We start from the raw sequence: 19,435 nt of genomic DNA, 5'->3' as shown, positions 1-19,435 counted from the left end.
TGCCTTTTTAAGAAAGCATTTTCTTTATTATTTTTGCGGCGTAGTTTTTCACCTATATTTAACAGCGCTTCCTCAGAAGTAGGCTACAAATACAACCGCCTTCTTTTAAATCCTATCCAAAGGTTGTAAAGTAAAGGAGTAAACACGGTCACTAGTACGTTTTGACGGCTGTCAATCAAAATGTGGAGCGGTGATTCGTTCAATGTGTTCCCTGTCAGAAAACAAATGTATAATTCGGTCAATTAAAATAAAAATTTAACAGAATTTATCAACTTGTTGCCAGCTGTCATTGTTTTGATTCACATCCTTTCTAAAAAATATGAAAGTTTTTGGTTTATAAGACATGTCAATGATCTAATTTCATGTTTTATATTTTATTAGTTCATTATTTATTTTGTTGGATTTTAATTGGACTTGGTCAGAACTGTTTCAAAAATAGTTATCTGCATGATGCTGCTGCCTTTGGGCTCAGTGATGTTGAATTTAAATGACATGTCAAATTAAGACATGTAATGTTACATTGTGATATAATGGTGTTTTCTGGAAGGGACTAAAGAACAAAGCATTTTTATCAGCTGAAAGGCAGAATACAAATGTTTTTTTATTAAGTTAGATAAGCATTAAATAACAGTTTCAGGTTATGTTTTAGTGTTGGTAACATGTCCAGCATTGTCCCACACAAACGTATAATCGTCCCACATTTGGTTTGTTTGATGGTGGTCCCCTACTGTATAGGGTAAATTTAGTATAGGGTGAACTTTTTGAATCTTACTCCTGACAAATAACCCAAATTACAAAAAAAAAGACTAAAACTAACACTAAAACTAATAAAAACTAAACTAAAACTAAGCATTTTCAAAAAATAAAAACTAAACTAGCAAACCCACTTTAAAAACTAATTAAAACTAAACTGAATTTGAAAACAAAAAGTCAAAACGAAATAAAAATAAAAACTAATGAAAAATGCAAAACTATAATAACCCTGGGATGTAGTGCTAACTAACCGTGTTAAGAGTTTTGGAAAATTGTTAAAAGTATTGAAAAATCTGTCATAGCAATCGTAAAAAAAAACTATAGCAGTACTTCTTTTAATAAACACAAAACACTGGAGAACACATTGTGTAATGCAAGACAAAGAACTGAATAAACTGAGTGCTATATATAAACAGGCAAACAAAGGGAGCTAAATGAAACACAGGTGAACTTAATTAGTGACTAACAGACTATCATGGCTAACTTGTAGCTCAACATGAGTTCCTATAAGAGCAGCCAAAAGGAACATTCTCTCAACCCCAGGTCAGGACTGCACATGGATTAAGTGTTGTAGTATTTTTGTGACTGCAATATTCAGGCTCCACACGGATTGAGGACAACTTTTCAGCTGTACGGTAGTGCACCTTTGTTGTTTTAGGCTGGTTTTGTTTTTGTTTTCTCCATTCCATTTTCTCCATCAACTGACTTGATTTAGTACAACTAAAAAAGTTTAAGCAAAAGTATAGATATTGTCTTTTATTTTACCTGTCCTTGTGAAAAATATCAGAATCAGGAAATCTTAACTTTATATTTAATATTGAATAACATGAAGGCTACAACAGATCAAATTAAGTGTACTTTAAAGCACAACAAAAAGATTGTCAAAACAATGTACTTTAAAGTAAAACTCTTAGTTTGGCATTATTTTCTTTTTTTTAAGAGTACATGTACTTAATGTCACTCCTGCCAGCAGAAGCCCTATCATGGCCACCAGAGGGCACTTCTCCCTAGACCTTTTCCATTTCCATGAACCTTTGCCTGGACTCATTTTAGTGTGATTACATCCACCTGTATGTCATTGGTTTGTATCATAGGAACTTTGGCTGGCAGGTGTGACGCTTATGAAAGTGTGTGTGTGTACACTTAAGTGGCTTTTTATAATTCATCCGTGTTATTATCTGCAAGTTTTATTTATTTTTATTTATTATTATTATTATTATTATTATTATTATTATTATTAGTGTAATTTCAAGATACTACAGGTACACATCCAATACCAATAAGCTATTTTTTTATTTTATTATTTTCACAAGGCTACATAGCAATTCAAAAATTATAGTTTTCTAGACAGCAACATGGTGTCGGCCCACGTCTGGTACACCTGGATTACACACGGCCCAGATGTGGGCCGGGTCTGGTTGCTGTCTGGGTTCTTGTATGGTTTTTCCATTGCAAACTAATCTGGTTGTGCTATGCAACTTGTGTACCTAATGCAACTTCCATTCTCAAAGCTCCCTCCAACAAAGCTTTGATCTTTTATCAAAAATATTACTTTCTTAAACCAATGGCATGATTTCACTGAATCCACTTTTCATTGTAGGCTTTAAAGATCAACATGGAGAAAATCATCCTAATATTCCCTCTGATATTGCTGGTGCTGCATATACAAGGAGGAGAGTTCCATAAGGAGGAGTGTTTGCCTGCCGAAGCTCCACAGCCGGAAGTCGTGGAGTTCGACAACACCATCTATGCCACTTGTGAAGTAACTCCCAGCCCCAATTTGCCACGTAACCAGCCAAAGATCTTTGGGCAAATCCTCTTCAAGCAGGTCTTCCCCAATGGAGATTTAGAAGTGAAAATCAACCTCCGTGGTTTGCCTGCCATCGATCGTCAAGAGCGTGCCATGCACATCCATCAGTATGGAGACCTCAGTCAGGGCAGCATCACTGTTGGTCCTCATTATAATCCAAACGGCGTTGACCACCCTCATCATCCTGGAGACCTGGGCAACTTTGCTTCCGAGAAAGGAGTTATAAGGCAGTTCCTGACGCTTCCAGACGCCAAGCTCTTTGGGCCTTATTCCATTCTGGGACGTGCGGTGGCGGTTCATGAGAAGGAGGATGATCTGGGAATGGGTTCAGATGAGGAGAGTAAACTCAGTGGGAATGCTGGACCGATAATTGCTCTCGGTGTGATTGGTATTACTACTCCAAGTCTGTGGCAGAAGACTGAAGTGCCCCCCAAGAAACCATGTGGAGGAAGGCACTGAGAGTCAAAGATGAGGGAGTCGGATATGGTGGAAGGGCAGATTCAAATGGGATAATCATGATTTTCCTTGTGTATTCTTTGTATGTGTCCTACATTAAAGTATATTTCATAACCTGAACATTCCCATGTTTTTTTTTCTTGGTCTTTTCAGAGGCTTTTTGGCCAAAGCTTCCAATAGTAAATGCACTCTTAAAAATAAATGTAGGGTGAATGCAGGCAAAGTGGGCCGTTTAGTTTGATTTACTGTGCTCAATGGGTTAACACTTTCTGAGCATGACAATGGCCTTTAATTAAAGATGCACTATTTCTTTAAATGATACAATGGTTTAGGTTGATGCAATATGACACTGGAGGGTGTGGCTAGATCTCAAGGGAGGACACCATTCTTGTTCAAGGTAGACATAACCTCTGACATAAGATTTTATTTTTGAAATTATAAGGTTTCTCGCTAAATGTCAACAAATGGGTATATTATTCTGACAGTTTGTTACTACAGTTAACAGGGAATCAAAATGCAAAAAAAATCTTGGTTTTCTTGTAAGGTGTTTAAAGCTAGAATATGTATGATTTTTGTAATAAAATAACCAAAAATCACTTGCAAAGTGTGACATATTTCCTGCAGTTGTGTACTTCCAGTATCCCAAAAGTTCCCAAAGATTTTAATTTCAGAGAAATTCCAATTTTAAATCAAAGCTGCAAGCAGCATTTATTAGGGTTCAAGCATTTAAGGCCTTTAAGCACAAATGCAGAAAGACTAAGTTTTATTTGGCAACCATTTAACCACTGACGTCATACATTGAAAAAAACATTTCCAGCCAATTTAACATAGGAAATATATGGTTTTCAAAGCTTTTTTAACAGTTATAGCGCCACCTATTGTCCGATCTCCATAAAATTGTGCATGCTTGTTTACAATGTTATTTCACATATGCTCACCAATTTTCATTAAGTTCTGAGTTTTTGTTTAGGATTTACAGGCTTTCGAGTGAATTTTGCCATGCCCATTTTCTAAATGGCCGTGTTATAGCCGTCCAAATGCAAAAGTTTTAGCACTTCGTGCTTTAACCCCTAATAATGACTCGTCCATGTTCACTTGTTGCCTGTCAATGACATAATATCCGCGTTATCCCTGGTTTCTGCTCATACTGCCATAGTAACCATGGCGACAACTGCGTTACGTCTAGCGGCACGCTCATGGAGTTGTTTAATTCCAACATTATGGACCATGGCAAGCAGACTTTGGGACAAAAGGAGAACTAAAACGAGGATCAATATCGGCGTGGTGTTTTCAAGATGCCGCAAACTTTGACTTGACAGAGACGTCTTGCATGTACTTTATTAGACAGTTGAGCAAATGTTCAAAACCCGCATGGTGTTATCTGTTCTGACACACATTGTTAAAGCACACTTTTGTCACAGGCAGGGGGGGGGGGGGGCTATCCGCCCCTCCCTAAATTGCATACCACCCTGAGGAGCAAGACCGTATTCCCACAAAGTCAGAACAGGACACAGAATAGCTTCAAACGTTTTTATATTTATTAACTGATTAAAAGAGTCTTTGAAGAGAGCAATTACTCCCAGGAGGAATCGACCAGCAGTTCCTCGTTCTCTACTCGGACACAGCTTTGGCAGGTTCTTCAAGCTTTAGCGGATTCTTCACTGGACTCAGACAGAGAGTAGAGGATACGTATAACTCACAGCATTAGCAGGTTCTTCACTGGACTCAGACAGAGAGTGGAGGGTACATATGACTCACAGCTTTAGCAGGTTCTTCACTGGACTCAGACAGAGAGTGTAGAATACGTACAACTCACAGCATTAGCAGGTTCTTCACTGGACTCAGACAGAGAGTGGAGGGTACATATGACTCACAGCTTTAGCAGGTTCTTCACTGGACTCAGACAGAGAGTGGAGAATACGTATAACTCACAGCATTAGCAGGTTCTTCACTGGACTCAGACAGAGAGTGGAGGACACATATGACTCACAGCTTTAGCAGGTTCTTCACTGGACTCAGACAGAGAGTGGAGAATACGTTTAACTCACAGCATTAGCAGGTTCTTCACTGGACTCAGACAGAGAGTGGAGGGTACATATGACTCACAGCTTTAGCAGGTTCTTCACTGGACTCAGACAGAGAGTGGAGAATACGTATAACTCACAGCATTAGCAGGTTCTTCACTGGACTCAGACAGAGAGTGGAGGACACATATGACTCACAGCATTAGCAGGCTCTTCACTGGACTCAGACAGAGAGTGGAGGACACATATGACTTACAGCTTTAGCAGGTTCCTCACCGGACTCAGACAGAGAGTGGAGGGTACATATAACTCACAGCATTAGCAGGTTCTTCAATGGACTCAGACAGAGAGTGGAGAATACGTATAACTCACAGCATTAGCAGGTTCTTCACTAGGTCACAGGAGGCTGTTTATCTGGAACTGTAGATGCAGACCAAACGATCCGAAACCGTCAAAGCACTCGTGCACACACATCAACCTTCCCAATGTGAACACTCTAAGAACAGGACACTTCAAATCAGCAAACTCACTGTGACCAAGGCAATTGAACTGTGTCCAAGCAAACATCTCCTTGAAGTTGGGCTGGGCTGGTTAGCTGCTGTGTTGAGAGAAGAAAAGCAGTACAACAGTAGGGTAGTAGAGCGGCAGAACAGTAGAGCAGTAAGGCAGACAGACTGAGGGAATCCCTTAGAGAGCCTTTGTTCCAACTGGCAGAGAAAACAGGATATATGAGCAAAGCTCACCATAGCGTCCAGGTCAGGGGAGTCACAGACAGACGCACATCCCATCACATTGAACCACGAAGCAGGCACACACGCCTCTCAACCCGACAATCGGGGCCGTGTCCACGTGACGGCTGCAGCCGCAGTGATCGCGTCAGTTTCGCGTTACAAACACGCTCGATCAAATCGTCGGCCCTTCCTGGGCGCCGGTCTCTCCCTCACCTCCGCCGCGTTCTCTCCCCGCATCTGCTGCACTCGTCTGCCCGAGCGCCCCTTCCTGGGCGCCGGTCTCTCCCTCACCTCCGCCGCGTTCTCTCCCCGCCTCTGCTGCGCCTTGAACTGTCGGCCACAATGAACATATAAAGCACTCCCGCCACACATGCGGGCCAATCGCCAGCATAGAATCTTCCTGCCGAACACCTGAAGCTGATTTATCTATTAGATCGCTAGATTGTCACTGTTTACATCCAGGCACAGGAAACAGCTATTTTGCTGGGTGTTACATTAAAAACACTCCTCGAGGGAAACCCTTTCCCTGGCGTGTGCGTTCCTCCCCCACTGAACATAGTCACCCCGTGACATCCTCCCCCACTTTTGAGTTCTAGTCCCTAGAACACGGATGAAGTAACCCAGTCTCTGGAATGGCACAGCGGGGCTAGCGGGTCGTTGCTACAACACAGTGAGGCAGCATTAATACAGTAGAGCAGCAGAGCAGTAATACACCCCCAGTATGGAAGTTGTTAAAATAGCATGCACTTAGCTTGTCCCAGCCCAAAGTCATCTCTCTTACTCTCATCTCATCAAATTCAGTCTTCCACAGCCCAAGGCAATCCAGTTCTGATCCTGGTCCTCCAAGCCTCAGCACCCAAGGGGCACCCATAAAGACCAGCATAACTTGGGAGCATGTTACTGGTGCCTCGTTGTCTGACGTTTGGAGGTCTACGGTTGCTCAACCCAGGGTGGAATCCTGCCGACTACGCCAAAATGTCACAGGCAGGGGGGGGGGGGCGGGCGCTATCCGCCCCTCCCTAAATTGCATACCACCCTGAGGAGCAAGACCGTATTCCCACAAAGTCAGAACAGGACACAGAATAGCTTCAAACGTTTTTATATTTATTAACTGATTAAAAGAGTCTTTGAAGAGAGCAATTACTCCCAGGAGGAATCGACCAGCAGTTCCTCGTTCTCTACTCGGACACAGCTTTGGCAGGTTCTTCAAGCTTTAGCGGATTCTTCACTGGACTCAGACAGAGAGTAGAGGATGCGTATAACTCACAGCATTAGCAGGTTCTTCACTGGACTCAGACAGAGAGTGGAGGACACATATGACTCACAGCTTTAGCAGGTTGACGTGCGTCTGTCTGTTCTGACCAAGATTTTAATTGGACTTGGTCAGAACTGTTTCAAAAATAGTTATCTGCATGATGCTGCTGCCTTTGGGCTCAGTGATGTTGAATTTAAATGACATGTCAAATTAAGACATGTAATGTTACATTGTGATATAATGGTGTTTTCTGGAAGGGACTAAAGAACAAAGCATTTTTATCAGCTGAAAGGCAGAATACAAATGTTTTTTTTATTAAGTTAGATAAGCATTAAAGGTGCCATGTGTCATGTCTGGCAAAAAAAAAATCCAGTCATACTCCACATTCCATACCAGATGGGGGCAGTATACCTCCAGAAAGTGAATTGGTCTACTCTAGAGTAACAAACGAGAAAAGGCAGTGGCTGCGTTCGAAACCGCATACTTCCATACTATTTAGTATGGGAAAAAGAGTAGGCGAGCGAAAAAGTATGTACGAATCCAAAAGAGTAGGCGAGAATTACCTGGGTGACGTACTAATTATCGCGAGATTCGGACTTAAGTGCGTTCGAATATGCCTACTTTCCTACTATATAGTAGGCGAAAACAGTACGTGAAGGAAGCAGTACGTTCGAAACATCAGTATTAATAGAAGAGTAGGCGAGAAGTTCCCGGATGGCTTACTGCTTCCGCCCAGATTTTTGAGTGCTCAACCGATGGATACTCTTCTATCCCAGGAGGCCACGCGAGAGGATACGTCATAAAAAAGAAGACGGAGGATAGGTCATACTCGAACGTGACGGAAAGGATGACGGACGAGACTCAAATGTGAGTATTACAAATCAAATGATCACATGTGTTGAACTACTGTACAGTAAACTGTTGAATTGTTTAAGGTGTAAAGACGCTGTATATTTGTGATTTTGCTGTAAATCACATTTTATTATGTATAGCTAACAGAGAAGCTCCAGTAAGGACACATATGTCTCCAAAGTGGATTTGCATACATTTTAAACCGTATACATCTTAAATACAATTACTAAATGTCTATTTATTATCTGGCAAGAAACTCTTCTATAAGAATTGCAGATTACTACGTCTAATAGATATGAAATAGGCATCTGAGTGATGTATGTGTGCTATTATGTAGAACAAATCTATAAAGTAACTAAACATAAGTTATCTATTTTATTTGTCCATTACTGTTGGTAAATTGAGGAACATTTATGTAGGATAAAAAGTTAAAACAACCTCAACATGTAAATGTAGTGTTGAGTTCATAAATCACAGAGGTATGTGAGTCTGGTCTGGATGTTACAGGGTCAGATGAACAGATGTGTGTTTATCCAGAGGAGAGTGGCTCATGAAGCTGAATGCTGCCATCAAAGGCTTTGTGACATTACAGAAATTAATAACAACAACTATTTAAATATTAAGTTGTAGTTTATTTTAATTATTGTATTTTCAAACTGAGCTACTACAGCACTTTTCTGATTCTTGATTTCTGTGCATTTGCTGCACAGCTTTTGTGGTGGAGCAGGACCTGCAAGGAAAGATGATGGCGGCATTTGTGAAAAAAAAAAGCATTTTTGTCTTCTAAAAATAATGACTGCTTTTGTGTTATGTTTGTGCATTTTTGCAGCATCTGAAATGTCAGCAGACTGGTGTGAGTACTGAGGATGAAGAAGAGCCCAGAGCTGAATCCTGGAGATGGTGCCATGGATGAGTCCCTCCATCGCTCCACCTGCCCTTATTGCCTCAGATTGTGAAGCACAACACATCACGCAACAACCTCAGAACGGCTCACCTCTGGCGGTCAGCTGATTCATCAGAGCCGCAGAATGGGAACCGCTGTGTTGAGACTGCAGAAGGATGTGGGGTTCAGCGCCTGTAGCCTATATACATACATGATTGTAGTTTGAATAAAGCTTTGTTTCATGTGTTGACTTGTATATTTGTTTATTGTGTGATGGTGACTTTGATTCATTCTTTAACTAATTTATTAATATTTCTCATTGTTGTCAGTAAATAAAATACAATTAATTCATGCTTTATATATTGTTTGAATGAAAATGTAGGTATGTTCGCTATATACACATCTAGAGTGTATTCATGCATAGCTATTTCAAATGACATACATTACATTTTGTTTGTTTTATTGAATTATATCATTTTCAGTAAAAAGTAATATAATTAATTGGTCAGCATTTATCGTTGTTATTATTGTATGTTTTGGGGTGGGATAGCAATGCAATTCGTTCTGGGGTAATATTAATTTTTAATAATGATACTTAAATTTTTCGAGTATAAAATCAGCAGTTTTCTCCAAAGGTGAATCTCCCTTTGTGCAGACATTACAAACGCTGAGGAAAACCGTTCTAGGTAGGGCTGTCGAGTTACTGATGTTATGAGGTATATGTGTATATCTATCTATCTATCTATATATATTAGGGCTGTCAAAGTTAGCGCGTTAATAACGCGTTAACGCAAAATCATATTAACGGCACTAATTTTTTTAACGGACGATTAACGCAGCGCGTATTTTCTGTTTGACCCGTGACCCAACCCCTAGTTGGAGAAATGGAGATACACAGTGTTGGCAACTTAGCGACATTGCAGACCCCTTTAGCGATTTTTTTTCCTTCAACAAAGCGCCCAAACCTTATTTAGTTTCTGAGAATATACCGGTACCGCCGGTAGGCTACTGCTCTCTCAGCACGCGCGCGCGCCTCTCTCTCTCTCTCTCTCTCTCTCTCTCTCTCTCTATCTGCGTCTCACGCGGAGGAGCAGCGCTTTAATTCAGTTAAACACAGATATTATGTTGCTTCTCTAATTTTACAAATATAGCCGAAATCAGAGCACGGATATTGTCTTTAGCTTATGTGTATTTGATTTCACCAGACGACGGCTCGATTATCAGAATTTTTGTGCAGATTAACGTCTTGGAAGGGAGAGCTGGTTATGTTTATTTGGTCGCGTTTCAGTCACCATTTCAAATTCATTCCGTTGTTTGACAACAGAAACAGTAAAATATGCGTTTTATTGAGAATTTATTGAGAATTTAGCTTCATCAAAATGGGCACAGAGAGAGACTACAATGTAATAATAAATGCTAAATGTACATTTAGCATTTTCAGAAGAGCTGCCCTGTCATGCAAAAATCTAAACATTTTTGTGTTAGTAAATTGCTCAGTGCAAAGAAAGAGAAGTAATGGGAACCTGGTATTTCTTTGTTCTTTCTACATGTGTCTAATAGACATGAACAAGTTCTTTGAAAAACATCTATGACCTTTGAAACATGTCTCGTCTTCATGCTATATTGACTATGGTTTCAATAATAAACATACATTTGCATAAAGCATCTATATTTATCCATGCCCACGTTGATTAGAGAATTACAAACTTGAAAAGTATTAATTTAAGGTATATTTAGAACAAATAAAAAATGTGCGATTAAATGCGATTAATCGCGAGTTAACTCATGACAATCATGCGATTAATCGCGATTAAAATTTTTAATCGATTGACAGCCCTAATATATATATATATATATATATATATATATATATATATATATATATATATATATATATATATATATATATATATATCAATCATGGGTTTGCAAACATGAGATTTTATACACAGGAAAAAACCTATAAGGTTGAATATCTAAATATATATTTTCTTAAATAATTAATTATATAATACATTTAAAAAATGCATTTTCTGTTATTTATAGGCCTGAGGGATGAAACGAGAGTTAAATTTAACAAGAAAAAGAGGAAAACAAAGCAGTAAGCCACTTTTGCTTATGGATGAAAATATTTGGATATAAAATAAAGAAATTAACAACATATTCAAGAGATGACAATTTTGGGATTTCGTAATAAAAATAAATATCGTTAAGGATAAAACGGTGGGTCACATTAGTAGGGTATAAGAACTTAAATCAACCCTAAATGTACTCACAAAATAAATGGGCAGCAGTTTCTTCAAAAAGACCACAAAAGGAGCAAGTTTAATCAATATCATGATATTTACAGACAGATGAATTAAACGTGTCGTTCAAATCTTCTAATAGTTGTTGCGCTTGTGATAACGCGTCGTAGGTCACATTTTAACGTCAACATGGCAGATGTCCGGTTCTCATTCATACTCAACGAGATTTGGCTATAAAGTACCTACTCTTTTAGCGCTTGTTAAGTAAGTACTCATTGAAATTAAGTACCTACTCATTGAGTATGCGGTTTCGAACGCAGCCATAGTCTCTATGCTCCACCCCTACCTACTTAGCTGCACATATACAAGTTAAAAAAGGGACAGCATCTATTTAGAGTGTTACGTATGCTGCCCGCCTGAAGCTAATTTAGCAGCATATATCAAGTTTGATTTTCATTAGCAATACCACTTCTAGCTAAGTTATCATAAGTCACCAAAAAACATTCAGTCTCATTACACCTTGCAATGTTTTCCGTTACGTTTCGTGCGTCCAGGGTGTGTAAAGCAGAAGCAGCCTGGCCAGCGGCGGAGTATGCGCGATCCGTGAGTGCTGAAGACATTCTGCACGGCTTTGATGGGTGCGCAGGAGGACACAAATGGGCGGCGACAGCTTCTTCCAGTGGTGGGAGCTTTTTCCTCAGCGCCGTCAACAGATAGAGCATTACTAAAACTTTATACACCGCCGCCGACTTGAGCTGCAAAGAAGCTCTGGCCGCCCTGTCAAGGACGCTTGTCAAAAAGTATGGGGAAACTTGACCGCTCTGAATATAGTGAGTGAGTGAGTGCGCGCGCGTGGCCGGGGCTCGCTCTCGCTCTCTCTCTCTCTGCTAGTTCTTAGAGGCAGAAGAGAGCGTGCTCGCTTAAAATGTCATATTTTGGTATGATCGTTCACCCGCCAGTGTGGCGGATAGCCTTTTGAGATTTTTTTTGTGCTTCAGAGCGCGTTTTTTTCCCTGCAGCGGGTGGTGGTAGGGGTCTCTTGCCAAGGGCTTCAGCCATCCTTCCGCTCTCTTCCCTGAACTGAAATGTAGTAGTGGGCTGTACTTTCCACACGATTGACATCAGGTTCAAGTACGCCCACAAGCCGTGCAAGTTATTCGTGTATTGCATGTTTGGCTGGTGGTTATGTTGCCCGTATACCGCCTCCCATGGCCGAAACTGGTATTACGACACCTGTCGGGCCGTGGCTATTAATGCTAATGCTAATTAAGGTAGATATCTCTGCAGCACTATAACTGGACATTTTTTTAATGACATCATCGCCCTTATTTCTTCTCATTCTTTTAATGCGTGTAGCTCATTTTTGGGATATTTTTACCTCAATTTTTACACATGGCACCTTTAAATAACAGTTTCAGGTTATGCTTTAGTGTTGGTAACATGTCCAACATTGTCCCACACAAACGTATAATCGTCCCACATTTGGTTTGTTTGATGGTGGTCACCCTACAGTATAGGGTAAATTTAGTATAGGGTGAACTTTTTGAATCTTGCTCCTGACAAATAACCCAAATTACAAAAAAAGACTAAAACTAATAAAAACTAAACTAAAACTAAGCATTTTCAAAAAATAAAAAATAAACTAGCAAACCCACTTTAAAAACTAATTAAAACTAAACTGAATTTGAAAACAAAAAGTCAAAACGAAATAAAAATAAAAACTAATGAAAAATGCAAAACTATAATAACCCTGACATAGACGGATGTAGTGCTAACTGTGTTAAGAGTTTTGGAAAATTGTTAAAAGTATTGAAAAATCTGTCATAGCAATCGTAAAAAAAAACTATAGCAGTACTTCTTTTAATAAACACAAAACACTGGAGAACACATTGTGCAATGCAAGACAAAGAACTGAATAAACTGAGTGCTATATATAAACAGGCAAACAAAGGGAGCTAAATGAAACACAGGTGAACTTAATTAGTGACTAACAGACTATCATGGTTAACTTGTAGCTCAACATGAGTTCCTATAAGAGCAACCAAAAGGAACATTCTCTCAACCCCAGGTCAGGACTGCACACGGATTAAGTGTTGTAGTATTTTTGTGACTGCAATATTCAGGCTCCACACGGATTAAGGACAACTTTTCAGCTGTACGGTAGTGCACCTTTGCTGTTTTAGGCTGGTTTTGTTTTTGTTTTCTCCATTCCATTTTCTCCATCAACTGACTTGATTTAGTACAACTAAAAAAAGTTTAAGCAAAAGTAAAGATATTGTCTTCTATTTTACCTGTCCTTGTGAAAAATATCAGACATCAACTTTATATTTAATATTGAATAACATGTAGGCTACAACAGATCAAATTAAGTGTACTTTAAAGCTCAACAAAAAGATTTTCAAAACATAGGCTAATGTACTTTAAAGAAACTCTTAGTTTGGCATTATTATTTTTTTTTTTTTAAGAGTACATGTACTTAATGTCACTCCTGCCAGAAGAAGCCCTATCATGGCCACCAGAGGGCACTTCTCCCTAGACCTTTTCAATTTCCATGAACCTTTGCCTGGACTCATTTTAGTGTGATTACATCCACCTGTATGTCATTGGTTTGTATCATAGGAACTTTGGCTGGCAGGTGTGACGCTTCTGAAAGTGTACGTGTGTACACTTAAGTGGCTTTTTATAATTCATCAGTGCTATTATCTGCTTATTATTATTATTATTATTATTATTATTATTATTATTATGATTGTACTTTCAAGATACTACAGGTACACATCCAATACCAATAAGCGGATTTTTTTATTTTATTATTTTCACAAGGGTACATAGCAATTCAAAAATTATAGTTTTCTAGACAGCAACATGGTGTTGGCCCACATCTGGTACACCTGGATTACACCCGGCCCAGATGTGGGCCAGATCTGGTTGCTGTCTGGGTTCTTGTATGGTTTTCCGTTGCAAACTAATCTGGTTGTGCTATTTTACCTAATGCAACTTCCATTCTCAAAGCTCCCTGCAACAAAGCTTTGACCTTTTATCAAAAATATTACGTTCTTAAACCAAATGGCATGATTTCACTGAATCCACTTTTCATTGTAGGCTTTAAAGATCAACATGGAGAAAATCATCCTAATATTCCCTCTGATATTGCTGGTGCTGCATATACAAGGAGGAGAGTTCCACAAGGAGGAGTGTTTGCCTGCCGCAGCTCCACAGCCGGAAGTCGTGGAGTTCGACAACACCATCTATGCCACTTGTGAAGTAACTCCCAGCCCCAATTTGCCACGTAACCAGCCAAAGATCTTTGGGCAAATCCTCTTCAAGCAGGTCTTCCCCAATGGAGATTTAGAAGTGAAAATCAACCTCCGTGGTTTGCCTGCCATCGATCGTCAAGAGCGTGCCATGCACATCCATCAGTATGGAGACCTCAGTCAGGGCAGCATCACTGTTGGTCCTCATTATAATCCAAACGGCGTTGACCACCCTCATCATCCTGGAGACCTGGGCAACTTTCCTTCCGAGAAAGGAGTTATAAGGCAGTTCCTGACGCTTCCAGACGCCAAGCTCTTTGGGCCTTATTCCATTCTGGGACGTGCGGTGGCGGTTCATGAGAAGGAGGATGATCTGGGAATGGGTTCAGATGAGGAGAGTAAACTCAGTGGGAATGCTGGACCGATAATTGCTCTCGGTGTGATTGGTATTACTACTCCAAGTCTGTGGCAGAAGACTGAAGTACCCCCCAAGAAACCATGTGGAGGAAGGCACTGAGAGTCAAAGATGAGGGAGTCTGATATGGTGGAAGGGCAGATTCAAATGGGATAATCATGATTTTCCTTGTGTATTCTTTGTATGTGTCCTACATTAAAGTATATTTCATAACCTGAACATTCCCATGTTTTTTTTCTTGGTCTTTTCAAAGGCTTTTTGGCCAAAGCTTCCAATAGTAAATGCACTCTTAAAAATAAATGTAGGGTGAATGCAGGCAAAGTGGGCCGTTTAGTTTGATTTACTGTGCTCAATGGGTTAACACTTTCTGAGCATGACAATGGTCTTTAAAGATACACTATTTCTTTAAATGATACAATGGTTTAGGTTGATGCAATATGACACTGGAGGGTGTGGCTAGATCTCAAGGGAGGACACCTTTATTGTTCAAGGTAGACATAACCTCTGACATAAGATTTTATTTTTGAAATTATAAGGTTTCTCGCTAAATGTCAACAAATGGGTATATTATTCTGACAGTTTACTACAGTTAACAGGGAATCAAAATGCAAAAAAATGTCTTGGTTTTCTTGTAAGGTGTTTAAAGCAAGAATATGTAAGATTTTTGTAATAAAATGACCAAAAATCACTTGCAAAGTGTGATATATTTCCTGCAGTTGTGTACTTTCAGTATCCCAAAAGTTCCCAAAGATTTTTAATTTCAGAGAGATTCCCATTTTAAATCAAAGCTGCAAGCAGCATTTATTGGGGTTCAAGCATTTAAGGCCTTTAAGCACAAATGCATAAAATGACATTAAGTTTTATTTGGCAACCATTTAACCACTGACGTCATACATGGAAAAGACCATTTCCAGCCAATTTAACATAGGAAATATATGGTTTTCAAAGCTTTTTTAACAGTTATAGCGCCACCTATGGTCCGATCTCCATAAAATTGTGCATGCTTGTTTACAATGTTATTCTGAGTTTTCGTTTAGGATTTATAGGCTTTCGAGTGAATTTTGCCACGCCCATTTTTTAAATGACCCTGTTGTAGCCGTCCAAATGTAAAAGTTCAAAAGTTTTAGCACTTTGTGCTTGAACCCCTAATAATGGCTCGTCCATGTTCACTTTCGCTCAAACATTATGGACCATGGCAAGCAGACTTTGGGACAAAAGGAGAACTAAAACGAGGATCAATATCGGCGTGGTGTTTTGGAGATGCCACAAACTTCGACTTGACAGAGGCGTCTTGCATGTACTTTATTAGACAGCTGAGCAAATGTACATATTAGACAGCTGAGCAAATGTACATAAAACTAATCAATGTCATATAGCTCAACATGATGAAATGTTAGAATATGATCAGTATGTTATTCTAATGTTCATCTAGCTTACTGCTAGTATCATACAGACAAACAAACGCATAGAATAACATTATAACTTTCAACACACTCAAATGCAGTTTAGTGTGATAGTGTAGACCAAGGCTGCGTCCGAAACCGCATACTTCCCTACTATTTAGTATGGGAAAAAGAGTAGGCGAGCGAAAAATTATGTTCGAATCCAAAAGAGTAGGCGAGAATTACCTGGGTGACGTACTAATTATCGCGAGATTCGGACTTAAGTGCGTTCGAATATGCCTACTTTCCTACTATATAGTAGGCGAAAACAGTACGTGAAGGAAGCAGTACGTTCGAAACATCAGTATTTACAAAAGAGTAGGCGAGAAGTTCCCGGATGGCTTACTGCTTCCGGCCAGATTTTTGAGTGCTCGACCGATGAATACTCTTCTATCCCAGGAGGCCACGCTAGAGGATACGTCATTATTAAACATCGCAGAGATCGGCGACGCGGGTGCTTTCAAATGTGAGTAAACACGGTTCCTTGTGTTAAAATTGCAAGTGTTGAACTACTGTAGAGTAAACTGTTGAATTGTTGAATGTGTAAAAACGTTACACAGTGTAGTATAGTTGTGATTTTGCTGTAAAAACACGTTTTATTATGTATAACGTTAGCTAACAGGGGAGCTCCAGTAAGGACACGTAAGTTAACGTTACGTCTCTAAAGTGGATTTACATAAACCATATACATATTAAAGACGCTTATTTTAAATGTCTATTTACATCTGACAGGAAAATCTTAAGTATTGCAGAAGAGCACATCACAACATGAAATAGACATCTGAGTGATGAATGTGTGCTATTATGTAGAACAAATCTATAAAGTAACATAAGTTATCTATTTTATTTGTCCATTAGTACTGTTGATAAATTGAGGAACATTTATGTTGGATAAAAAGTTAAAACAAGCTCATAAATCACAGAGGTAATGTGAATCTTGTCTGGATGTTACAGGGACAGATGAACAGATGTGTGTTTATCCAGTGGAGAGTGGCTCATGAAGCTGAATGCTGCCATCAAAGGCTTTGAGTGAGTATACCACAGAAATGAATAACAACAACTATTTAAATCTTAAGTTGTAGTTTATTTTAATTATTGTAATTTCAAACAGAGCTATTACAGCACTTTTCTGATTCTTGATTTCTGTGCATTAGCTGCACAGCTTTTGTGGTGGAGCAGGACCTGCAAGGGAAGATGATGGCGGCGTTTGTGAAAAAAGCGGTTTTGTCTTCTAAATAATACTGAAATCAAATGACATTGTGTGGTTAAAATGACTGTTTTTGTGTTATGTTTGTGCATTTTGTAGGATCTGAAATGTCAGTAGGCTGGTGTGAGGCGCTGAGGATGAGGAGACCAGAGCTGAATCCTGGAGATGGTGCCATGGATGAGTCCCTCCATCACTCCACCTGCCCTTACGAGACCCTGCATCACTCCACCTGCCCTTATTGCTTCAGATTGTGAAGCACAACACAACACGCAACAACCTCAGCGCCTTCAGCCTACATACATGATTGTAGTTTGAATAAAGCTTTGTTTCATGTGTTGACTTGTATATGCATTTGTTTATTGTGTGATGGTGACTTTCATTCATTCTTTTATTAATATTTCTCATTGTTGTCAGTAAATACAATATAATTATTTAATTAATGTTTTATTTAATTGTTTGAATGAAAATGTAGATATGTTCATTATATACACATGTAGAGTATTCAATCCTGCATAGTTATGTCATATGACATACATTACATTTTGTTTGTTTTATTGAATTGAATATAATTTTCAGTAAAAAGTAATATAATTAAGTATTGGTCAGCATTTATCGTTGTTATTATTGTATGTTTTGGGGTGGGATAGCAATGCAATTCATTCTGGGGTAATATTAATTTTTAATATTAATGATACTTAAATTTTTTGAGTATAAAATCAACAGTTTTCTCCAAAGGCGAATCTTCGCACAGCTGCCCTTTGTGCAGACGTTACAAACGCTGAGGAAAACCGTTCTAGGTAGGGCTGTTGAGTTACTGATGTTATGAGGTATATATATATATATATATATATATATATATATATATATATATATATATATATATATATATATCAATCATAGGTTTGCATACATAATATGAGATTTTTTACACAGAAAAAAAGAACCTAGTACAAGGTTGAATATCTTAATATATTTTCTTAATTCATTATAATACATTTTAAAAAATGCATTTTTTAATTTATTTTTTTTTATTTATAGGCCTAGGCCTGAGGGATGAAATGAGAGTTAAATTCAACAAGAAAAAGAGGAAAACATAAAGCAGTAAGCCACTTTTGCTTGTGGATAAAAATGTTTGGATATAAAATAAAGAAATTAACAACATATTCAAGAGATGACAATTTTGGGTTTTCGTAATAAAAATAAATAATATCGTTAAGGATAAAACGGTGGGTCACATTAGTAGGGTTAAATATAAGAACTTTATCAACCCTAAATATATTTACAAAATAAATGGGCAGCAGTTTCTTCAAAAAGACCACAAAATGAGCAAGTTTAATCAATATCAAGATATTTACAGATAGATTAATTAAACGTATCATTCAAATCTTTTAAGTTGTTGCGCGTGTGATAATGCGTCGTAGGTCACATGATAATGTCAACATGGCAGATGTCCGGTTCGCATTCATACTCAACGAGATCTGGCTATAAAGTACCTACTCTTTTAGCGCTAGTTAAGTAAGTACTCATTGAAATTAAGTACCTACTCATTGAGTATGCGGTTTCGGACGCAGCCCAAGTGAAACAGCTCTGCGTTACCTCACAAGTTTAATTCACCAAATAAACTGACTTGTTAACCCTTTTCCACCAAGGCAGTGCTGGTGCTGGTTCAGAGCTAGAGCCTAGTTTCAAATGGGTTCTTTGTTTTTCGACACCCAGAGCACCAGCTCTGAACCAGGAAAAGTGGTTCTTAAGTAGCACCAAAACATTGCTGGTCTAGAAGTAAGAACCGCTTGCGTCAGGGACTGGGGACGGGGTTACCGTGACCAACAAGACGAACAGAAACTTGTGACCGCCATTTCTCAAATAGCAGCTAATCGAGCTAATAACAGCTTGATTGTAATCTCCGTCTATGCAAGTTATGGTCGAGCTGCACAAACACGTTGGATTCGCCGTGTTTGGATGCCGATGTACAGTAGGTTCGCAAAGCCATGAGTATCAATAGTAATAGCGGCACGGACCATTCGGAGCTGCGGGAGTGTTTGGAGAGCATACGAGTCCTTGTGCTTTTGGATTGCTTTCGCCGTGCTTTGATGTCATGAGCCGATCG

General features: G+C 39.0%; 2 protein-coding genes across 4 annotated transcripts; both read left to right on the top strand.

Annotated features, from left to right (window-relative positions):
* The first annotated feature begins 1,189 nt into the window (after nucleotides 1-1,189).
* LOC308700606 (extracellular superoxide dismutase [Cu-Zn]-like) lies at nucleotides 1,190-3,137 on the top strand. 2 transcript variants are annotated; one of them, XM_081382292.1, is made up of 2 exons: nucleotides 1,190-1,383; nucleotides 2,354-3,137. In XM_081382292.1, exon 2 carries the CDS (start codon nucleotides 2,369-2,371, stop codon nucleotides 3,020-3,022), a length of 654 nt encoding a protein of 217 aa, XP_081238418.1. In that variant the 5' UTR covers nucleotides 1,190-1,383; nucleotides 2,354-2,368; the 3' UTR covers nucleotides 3,023-3,137. The 2 variants fall into 2 exon arrangements, with proteins under 2 accessions (XP_081238418.1, XP_081238419.1); XM_081382293.1 differs by having other exon boundaries at nucleotides 1,190-1,388.
* A 9,834-nt stretch (nucleotides 3,138-12,971) lies between these two features.
* LOC308704977 (extracellular superoxide dismutase [Cu-Zn]-like) lies at nucleotides 12,972-14,899 on the top strand. Of its 2 annotated transcripts, none has more exons than XM_081389725.1 (2): nucleotides 12,972-13,165; nucleotides 14,113-14,899. In XM_081389725.1, exon 2 carries the CDS (start codon nucleotides 14,128-14,130, stop codon nucleotides 14,779-14,781), a length of 654 nt encoding a protein of 217 aa, XP_081245851.1. In that variant the 5' UTR covers nucleotides 12,972-13,165; nucleotides 14,113-14,127; the 3' UTR covers nucleotides 14,782-14,899. The 2 variants fall into 2 exon arrangements, with proteins under 2 accessions (XP_081245851.1, XP_081245852.1); XM_081389726.1 differs by having other exon boundaries at nucleotides 12,972-13,170; nucleotides 14,113-14,896.
* Nucleotides 14,900-19,435: the final 4,536 nt, after the last annotated feature.

The sequence above is a fragment of the Scardinius erythrophthalmus genome (genome assembly GCF_964197995.2).
Source record: "Scardinius erythrophthalmus genome assembly, chromosome: 1".
Taxonomy (NCBI): domain Eukaryota; kingdom Metazoa; phylum Chordata; class Actinopteri; order Cypriniformes; family Leuciscidae; genus Scardinius; species Scardinius erythrophthalmus.
This window is presented reverse-complemented; position numbering and strand designations above follow the sequence as displayed.